This window comes from Alnus glutinosa, chromosome 8 (assembly GCF_958979055.1).
Source record: "Alnus glutinosa chromosome 8, dhAlnGlut1.1, whole genome shotgun sequence".
NCBI lineage: Eukaryota > Viridiplantae > Streptophyta > Magnoliopsida > Fagales > Betulaceae > Alnus > Alnus glutinosa.
The window spans coordinates 24,479,607-24,490,094 of record NC_084893.1 but is presented as its reverse complement, the minus strand read 5'-3'; the positions used below and the strand labels follow the sequence as shown (position 1 = coordinate 24,490,094).

The 10,488-nt window shown below is 31.2% G+C and overlaps 1 protein-coding gene across 1 annotated transcript; it reads left to right on the top strand.

The window, feature by feature from the left end:
- The first annotated feature begins 8,238 nt into the window (after nt 1-8,238).
- On the top strand, nt 8,239-9,522 carry LOC133875206 (uncharacterized). Its single transcript, XM_062313247.1, has 2 exons — nt 8,239-8,478; nt 9,120-9,522. Exons 1-2 carry the CDS (start codon nt 8,388-8,390, stop codon nt 9,284-9,286), a joined length of 258 nt encoding a protein of 85 aa, XP_062169231.1. The 5' UTR covers nt 8,239-8,387; the 3' UTR covers nt 9,287-9,522.
- The last annotated feature ends 966 nt before the right edge of the window (nt 9,523-10,488 follow it).

The following is a 10,488-nucleotide window of genomic DNA, read 5'->3' as shown; positions in this document are numbered from 1 at the left end:
ATTGGAGGGAAGTGACGAGGTTAGTGGGCTTCAGTCCAGAAAATAAAATTAGCATATGGGCCAGAAAACTAGGCCATTCTCAAAACACACCGTCGTTTACGCAATTATAATCTCTCTTCTTGAAACGGAACGTCGTCGTCTTGCTTGCCCAATATTTCATAAAGTCATTTACCCATTTAAAAAAGAGGAAATGGCAAAACACACCGTCGTTTACACATTATAATCTCTCTTCTTGCAACGGAACGTCGTCGTCTTGTTTACCCAATATTTCCTAAAGTCATTTACCCATTTAAAAAAGAGAAACTGCAAAATTATATCTTTATTTTGCAACTATTATGTAATGTTCATCTAGCAGTTTTAACCAATTTTTATTCTTATTTTAAAAAGAAAAAATCAAAACTAATTAAAAAATTAGTTGAAACTGCCATATTAACATTATTATGTAATTATAGAATAAAAATATAATTTCTAGCTGTGCTTTGAAAAAAAAAAAAAAAAAAAGAAGTATAGTCAACCCTTTTAGGTCAAAGACTGGCTAGCCCACGACAACTTTTGTATAGGCTTTACGAGTTTCATTGCTTGGAGCTTTGTAAAGGTAAGTGTTTTTTTTTTTTTTTTATTCAAAAAAAAAAAAAAAAAAGGCAAGTGTTATTATTCAAGGCAACACTTGTTCATAAATTTACTTATGCTTCGTTTGTTTCGGCGTAAAATGATTTCCGGAAAATGATTTCGGTATTTTACGGTGTTTGGTAGAGGCGAAAATAATGGTCAACGAAAATCATTTTCGGTTTGACCGTAAAACCTTCTTTAATTTTTGGAAAACGATTTACGGTTTTTAAAACCGTAAATCGTTTTCCAAAATTATATTCTTCGTCCTTACACGCACGTTTGATATTTGACTGTCCAAATCTTACAATGGTCGGTCGTTCGAAAATAGGCAGTACCGGAATCCAGCATCATCAAGTCACTGGAATAATGCCGGCGTCGGAATCCGACCACCGGAATCCTGCCGGCTGCCGGAATCCGGCTGCCGGAATACCGCCAGCCGCCGGAATCCGGTTGTCAGAACACCGCCGGCCGCCGGAATCCGGCCATGGACAGAAACCTGCCGGAACCCGGCCTGATCTGACCGGATCCGGCCACTGATCCTGCCGAGATCCGGCCAAAATGACCGGATCCGGCCGGATCTGACCGGGCCAGGAGGTGTCCTGCCGGAATCCGGCAATTTTGGCCGAATCCGGCCAAAAATGTTCGCCGGATTCCGGTGACGGCGACCAGTCGTCGCCGGATTCCGGCGACAGTTGCATTTTCATTTTTCGTAATTTTTTCGTGCGAACCAAACGCTGAAAAATATTTTCGAGAAAATAATTTCTTTTGAAATTGATTTCGTCGAAAATATTTTACGACGGAAACCATTTTACGTCGAAACAAACGGAGCATTAAATTAAAAAGGACATAACTTTGGCTATTGAAAACAACATTTTCAATCTTATATTACTCTATCAATAAGTTAACTCATAAGTTATAACAATAATTTTCCAAAGAACAAAAACCAAAATTTAGATAAATATATCATAACTTTTAAAGGTTTCTAGAACCAAAAAAAAAAAAAAAAACTGTTTTGTGGAATTGGGGAGATAACGCGCATTAAGAATCTAAGATACCAAGGTCACATGGTGACCGTTAGTCCTGGCCATGATTGTATGCTCAAATTTCCCGCGTATATTGGGCAGTGGAAGGATATGATACAGAAGGTCATCAATCAAATAAGCTCTTTTAATTGATTAACATGCATAACATGTCTTTGTTAATTGAAAGGGAGAGGGTTCTTTATGTCGAGCAAAATTAAGATTGTTCGAATAACATATGATAACAGCAAAAACTAAGAATTGAAGATTAAAAAAGGAATTCAGGAAGAAATAAAATAATAAATAGAGAAGCTGAAGTCCCTAGTTGCCCCTAATAAGCAAATAGAGAAATAAATTTAAAACACTGAAATTTAATTGATACTTTAAAATTGAATTTCAAAATAATACAAATGTGTTTTTATATAGGCTAAGTTTGAGTACTTTCAAGCAAAATACTTTGAGAAAAAGAAAGAAATAAAAATATACAAATAACCTTAAACTTGGAGACAAAACAAAAATACTTATAGATAAAGTAAAATATATTATTCTAAAAATAACCCAAAGTATTATGTACGATTCTTTCAATTCTTGTGCATATCTTCTTTATTAAGATATTTCAATGCTATTAGTTCAGTATTTGACAACTTAGCTATTGATTCAATATCCGCTCCTACATCAGTCTCCCCAATTTGAATTCAAATTTATCCTTGAATTCGAATTATTTTTACCTCGATCTTTTGGATGTCCATTTAATCTCTTTCATTATATTCTTCTCAAAAGGAAAATAACTTCATACCTAAAAAGAAAGACCACACAACTAACAACCACAAAGACTCCGAATAACAGCTTGAAAATTATTCACACCATATTGAGATAATTAAGTCTTCACACGGTCTTCACTTATCTTTTCTCAATCACATGCCATAAAAATCTCTCAAGAATGATAAATTATTCGCTCATCTTTCAAAATAAAATTTTCCTCCACCATGTACGAATTAACATCAATGTCGTTAGTAGGAGGATTAGTAAAAAAAAATTATACCCCAAGGAAATCAACAAAAATAATTCCTAAAGATCCAAATCACATATATCACTCTTCGAACTTTTATCAAACACATGATTAACCACTTTTTGTTCAACCTCTTGACCATATGAAAAAAAAAGCTTACATCTGTAAGATCTTCTTCATTGACATATGTATCATAAGTTGGTAGATAATTCTAATCCACAAAACATTGAAAAGAATCTCCAACATCTTCTTTATCAACAAACTCTTCATCAATAAACTATGTTCAATGCCGCTCATCTCAACCACTATGTTCCCGAACTAAAATAGGATTCTGATACGAGTTCTCAAAATTAGATTTTGAATCGCGACTGTCAATATCACGATGCATTTGTAAGTTTTGTGCCACTAGATGTTGGGTTAACTCCGCAACCTGCATGTACAAGTTTTCAATCATCACGTCTTGTACACTATGTTTATGGTAGAAGACTTCCTCATTCGAAACCTGTCTACATCAACCACGACCATCAATTATGAAAACTAATGAAAAAAATCACCTCAAGAAAACACTTAAGCTCTGATACCAACTAACGTCGAGTAGAATTAATATTGTTCTGACAGCATATGATAGCAACAACTAAGACTTGAATATTGAAGAGTGAATTCAAGAAGAGATAAATTAATTAACAAATAGGGAAGCGAAAGTGCATAGTTGCCCCAAATAATCAAACAGATAAATCACTTTAAAATACTGAAATTTAATTGATATTTCAAAACTGAATTTAAAAATAATACAAACTTACATTTATATAGGCTAGCTAAGTTTGAGTACTTTCCAAGCAAAATACTTGGAAAAAATAAATAAATAAAAATACATAAATAACCCTAAACTTGGAGACAAAGCAAAAATACTTGTAGAGAAAGTAAAATATATTTTTTCTAAAATAACCCCCAAATATTATGCATGATTCTTTCCATTATTGTACAAATCTTCTTTACGAAGATATTTCAATGTCATTAATTCAATATCTGACAACTCAACTACTGATTAAGTATGTTCTCCTCCATCAATTATTGTCCATATATACCGTTAGATAAAATAATCATAATAAAAACAAAAATAAAAAATATCCACCATGAAAGATATTCCTCTCCATTTCACTTGAAATAGAGATGATTTTATTCTAAAACACTTAAATATGACCCTCCTTATGATGACACCTCATTTAAAAAATTTAAATGACTTGACAACGTAAGTAATATATACACATTTAAATGCTATGAAATCTAACATGAACTATAAAATAATAAAAAATACTACACATAGTGACGCTCTCTAATTTCGTTTTAAAAATTACAATTAGATCAACATTTAATAGTAATTTGTTCCAAATTTAATTCCGTAGAAAAGTGTAGAAGTAAAAGAGAGTATTGTATTACTTTAAAATAATTAGATCCCATTTTGAGTGAAATATCATGTCCATTTCATTGTCCCACCACTGTGTTCATCCCACATTCCCAGTTACTTTTCCCTAATCCCTCCTTCCATATTCTTAGTAGTAAGTACCCCTCTCTCATGTTGGGCATTGATCCGGGTTCAAAGAGTTTACAAAAGGTAGGTCGGTTGCAGTTTTTATCGATCGCTGGTTATCCGGTTATTTTAACCCGGTTATTAACCGGGTAACCAATTTTTATATATTAGTAAATGTTTTCATTTTTTTTTTAATCCAATACTTAGCCTCGAAGACTTCAATTTTTTTTATTTTTTTTTCCGCATCGAGTGGTTTGTTGTTCCCTTGTTTGATGGGTTTTCCCAATGGATGAGCTAAAACTGGAACAGTCCCAAAAAATGAGACTAGCCCCTTTGAAACAAATTTTTTATTTTCTCGCACACTGCCGCTCGTCTGCAAAGATGAGACCAATTTTTTTGGGACTGTTCCATTTTTGATATCCCTCATACTGAGCCTATAGTATTCTTCTTAAGTCTGAAGCTAGTTAAACAACAACAACAACAACAAAAAAAACTTGTCTGAGTCTCCGTTTGCGATGGTTTCCGGTTTCCCTATCAACGTAGTTTCAGTACATAGCCCACAAGCTCGAGTACTCCGTCTCTCTTAGCTGGAAGGTTCTTCACTTCGTTTTTCCTGTCTACTCGTTTCCCTCAGGCACTGCCAGAAGCAACCCCCGCGAGAGATTTAATAATTAACCTGTTCTTCACCATTAACAGCAAGCCCAATGATATAAATATATATATATATATATATATATATATATATATATTATTTTCGTAATATATTTGTAATATATATATATATATATATATATATATATATATATATATATATATATATATATATATATATATATATATATATATATATATATATATATATATATATATATATAATTATAATTATATATAATTAAAAAAAGAGGTTACTAGTTACCCGTTTTAAAATGTTATAACCGGTAACCGCAATCGGGTACCCGGTTATACGGTTATGTGGTTGCGATTATTTTTTATTTTTTCGGTTAGCGATTATTGCTGGTTATTAGAAGTTACCAGTTATTTTTTTTGTCAATAATCGCACTACTTGCATATCCTTACTGGTTTTACTTAAAAAAAAAAAAAAAAAAATGTAAGATGGTACGTAATCAAGCAAAGAGTCGGACAAAGAAATGAGATAACACAGTCACAGCTCCAGACAATTAAATGTAAGATGGTCAATTGCTAGGCATTAGAAAAAAAAATTAAAAAAAAAATTGCAAGTCTTGAGAACAAACATGTATCCAATAAAAGTATGCCATGAGAGCATTCTTACTGTATCTCAGCGAATTGTTACAATTTATCTGCTTTCTTCTTCATTAACACAACTTAGGTCTGTTTGACTTTTGTGATTTAAAAAATAGTAATTTTAAAATATGCGATTTAAAAAAATAATTTTTAAAAATATAATTATGTGTTTGGTAAAATCGTAGTTTGATTTTTAAAATTCTGCGTTTTAAAAAAAAAAATGCATCATCCGTAACTGTGATTGAAAAATGCAGATTTTTTACGTTTTTAAAACACAATTTTTTAAAAATGCACTTTTCAAACGATTCATTTTCTACGATTTAGTTTAAAATCGCACTTTTAAAGGCCAAATTACAATTTTACCAAACGCATAACTGTTTTTAAAAATCATTTTTTCAAATTACATATTTTAAATCTTTTTTTTTAATTCTTATTTTTTAAAATCGCGAATTCAAATAGACCCTAAGTTGTTATGCATGACTTATGGCTTAGCCTTTTTTTTTTTTTTTTTTAATAATTTGCAATTGACCAGTCAAACTTATTACAAAAGATAAACTATAAGGGAGAAGAAAACATTTGAGTTGTATTTCTTGTCTTTTTTTATGCTTTAAATTCTACCGTTAGTTTTATTGGCCTTATCGTGGGAAACAATCCCCTCCATTTCATCCCACATATCCTCTCCATTTCAGTTGAAATGGAGAGTAGTCCGTCTCTTATAAAACAAGGATAAATTAATTTATAAAAAATTTCATATAACCCATATATGAGAGTGATATATGTTCTTCTTATTTTTTTTTTTTATTAATGTTATTAAAAAAGTATATGAGAAGCAAATGCAATTAAAAAAATACGTAATTCTCAGATGCTAAGAGAAACATGTAAATCTTATATATGGGTTGTATAAAAATTTTTATAAACCAGTTTGTAAAAAATTTCTATCCAGAAATAAAGGACAAAATTATTATTTTAATTTTTTTTGAACAATTTTATCCTTGTTTTTACAAGGATCCGACTCTTTTATTTCAGTTGAAATAAAGACGATCCTTTTGCTTATACTAACAACATCTATGCAGTAATTTATTTGGACTACCGCACAGAAGTTGGATCATGTTTCCTCACAAGTAGGCATAGGCATTTAAAGTTACAGTCTTACCGGCAATGAATGATGTAAGATGGTACGTCATCATGCAATGAGTCCAACAAAGAAATGAGATAACACACTAGTTAATCTCTGATTCATTTAAAATGACATAATACACCGGTTGAACTGGAGAGGACTCAGAGGAGGATCCTTCTTCCCGGACAATACCAGGGTAAGACCTGGACCCTGGTCCCGACTTCAAACTCCGAGCCTAACCTGTCGTTCATTGTCAAACTTTGGGGAAATTTTCGAATTTTTTTGTGCCCCCAATGACGCAAGGAGGGACGTGGGCAACCAACCTATTAGGTTATATATATATATATCCCCAGTTGATTTGCAAATCTGTTTGGGAACAAGAGATTGATAGAGAAGCGACAAATCATGAAGATATGAGACTTCATCTTTTCACATTTGCTTTTGCATGAAATAAAAGCCCAGCATGTGATTGTTGATGGTTTTGATGATGATTAAATAGTTTTGTGAAACAGAGACATCACCGGTCCTATATATACAACGTACAAATACCACATTTCTGTCGCCTTGTAGGGTAGAGTAGGGTAGGGTAGGGTAGGGCAGTTGGCACATATTATTATTTATGGTTTTCCCAAAGAGTTAGGTCAGAGATCGCATATTATATACGTGAATTGAAAAAAAAAACATTATTTATCATGTGATTATAGTCATATTTCTTTTTCACAGATTGTAAATTAAGATTATTAAAAAAATTTTGGCTATAACCTAAATCCATTAAGATGGTAATTAGAACGTAAAGCTAGCTCCAATATTTGCTTACAAGTTGGTGAAAGTTGCATTATATTAGGATGAATACAACTACATTTAATTTATTCTTAAATATGTACGTTGATCAAATTATCAAGTTGGGTAAAAAATACCATTTTTTAATTATATTTTTATAATACTCTTATTTTTAAAAAAATAAAAAATTAATAAAATAAAATAAAAATAAACTAAACTATTTTTTTAAACAAAAAAAATTAATAAATGTAAAATCAGTCCATGTAGTTAGTCTAAATTACAAATAGCTTCATGAGGATTAAAAAAATAAGGATAAATGCGAAATCATTAATCATTGTAGTTGGCCTAAATTAGAAAGCACTCCTTGTAATATAAAAAATAATTCAGAGGTCCTCCGGGATAGGCCAAAATAACAATTTAATCTTTGCAATCAAATTTCGTCCAAAAATTTGACGGATTCCGTTAGTTTGTCATGCCAACACCAATAGAATGATGAAACATGTCACTCTTAATTAAAAAAAAAAAAATGTAAAAATATTAAAATTTTAATTTTAACTTTTTTTTTTTAAAAAAAAAAAAAAAAAAAAAAAAAAACACAGACACCATCCCCTTGAGGAGGGGAGTGGCCTACAAGCCACTTCTGGCTCATCTGGAGTAGCTCGCGGGCCATCAAAGAACTGGAGTAGCTTGACTCATCTGGAGTGGCTCACGAGCTATCAAAGAACTGTGGTAGCTTGACAGCTATCCTTGTCTTTTTTTTTAAAAAAAAAAAAAAAAAAAAATTAATTAATTAATTAATTAATTAATTTCTTAAGTTTTTAATTAATTAATCAAATCTGTGAGTGTTATACTTGACTTTCGGACTCCAACGCTTACTTGGCACACTGATCCTATCAATATCATAAAAAACAGCCAACTTGTGCCACCCCCCCCAAGACTTGTCCATAAATAAGGAGAGCCACATTGGAGTAACTCATCCTTCACTAAGACGACAGATAATCTGTCTTAGAGTGTGCTTCCCAACTACATTGTCTCTAATTCCTCTTCCTTCTTAACACAAAAATGGGTTACTCCAAGACTTTTCTTCTCCTTGGTCTTGTCTTCACTGTTGTGCTTCTCATCTCTTCTGATGCTTCTGAAGCCGCTCAAACTCGTGAGTTTCTTCATTTCGTCAGTTAAATATGTCCCTTTAATTAGTAAACATAATTTTCATGAGTTTTTAAGGATTTATCTAAGCACTTATGTTTTTGAAATGCACAACTTTTCCGAGTAAAATTATGGTTTATGAAAACTTCACTTATCACTCTTTATCTTCATTACTTTTGCAATCAAACTCATAAACTTTAGAAGTGGTATCTATCTTTCAATTTTATCAATCCCTAGAATTTTTAAAAGAGGGGTATAAAAATTCCTAAAATACCTATAATGTTTTTAGGAAAAAAAATAAGAAAAAAATGCAAAGATTTAAGTGTTGGTCAGAATTTAGTAGAATTTGTAAAAATATCTATGCTTGAATTTTTGAATTTTTTTTTCTATATATATAAAAACATGAATATTTTAAAAATTTTGAACAGATTTAACAGAAAATCCTAACATCCTATCAAAATGGTGAAATTAAAAAAAATAAAAAAATAAAAAAATTGAAAGATGAATACACTAAATTGACATTTTTAAAAGTTTAAGAGTATGATTGTAAAAGTGATGAAAGATCCGGAAGGATAAGTAAGTGGCGTTTTCTCTTTTAGTTTGAATATTACCTTTTATCTTAACTTCTTCAACTGATCATTTTTACAGAGGAAAATGTCCAAACTGATGCTGTGGATGAGTCCAAGTATGGTGACCATAAGCATGGGCATGGACACAAGTATGGGCATGGACACAAGCATGGACATGGTCACCACGGCCATGGACATGGACATGGTCACGGTCACCCAGGACACGGTGCTGCTGGGGAGACATAAACCAACCAAAATTAGGCAAATCCTTCATCCTATGTTGTCTGTCTCATTAGTGTGTTTAAGTAATATGTAGCTTATCTAAGTTTGTATGCCAATAAGGTCGCAATGCAGGTTGTGTAGCTTATAAACTCTCAACCACAGTGGCAGATTGTTCTTTTTTTCTTATGTATTCTACTTTTCTATGTATTACAATTTACAATTATTGTGCTTGAAGGTGTTCAATCCCCACTATTGTGTCAGGATATCTTGCATTTCTTTGCCATTATTTCAACCAATCACCCTATATATGATGATTAATTCAAGAAATCATATAATATTATATATAAAAGTAGAAGCCTCAAAGGGAATAGTTTAAAGTGACATTTTAGTAATAAAAGAGTACTTTTTTTAAAATGAAGAAAACAAGAAAATGAAAAGTATCTACAATATCTTAGCTAGGCCAATAAAAGAACTAAGAATATATTGAAGCAAACCCAAGAAAAAACTTCATATTATTTTCTCCATCTCCAACCAAAGTCCACAACCTAAATAAGTCTTTTGAAAAAAAAAAAAAAAAGAAAGTGGCAAACCACTTGCCAACTCAGTCAAAACAAAATAACTGGTTAGGCTTTTTTTTAAAATATATATATATATATATATATATATATATATATATATATATAGTTTATCCTAATAACAACTTTCTTATCAATTGTTTTGCATTCAAATATTCCTAAAAATTGCTATTAGTTTGTCCATTGGACAATAATTTTTTTATCTTGTGTGACTGAGTTGGTTTCACTAATTTCAGTTTTGATGAGATTATACCGCTTCAAAATTTATTATAGTTAACAATATAGTTAACAACTAGTATTGTATTATTCAAGAAATTTTTACACTACAAATATTTTTCCTATACTTAATTCACCTTTGTTGTTTTTTCCGATTGAACTTTGGTCAATGGATTGGTGTCCTGGAGTTTTTCCACGTGACAAAGACATTAAATTTATTTGATTCACAAGTTTAGACTAAGATAAAATTGAACCAAAAGATTTATGGATGCATGTTCTTTTATGCAGTGACTATTTGCATAAGCTTTTGCTAATTAGAGACTTTGGAGTTGAACAAATGCATTAATTGATATATTGTATTCCTATATTTGAATTTGCTTTACTTGATGACGATGTACACACAATAAAAGCTAATATATATATATATATATATAT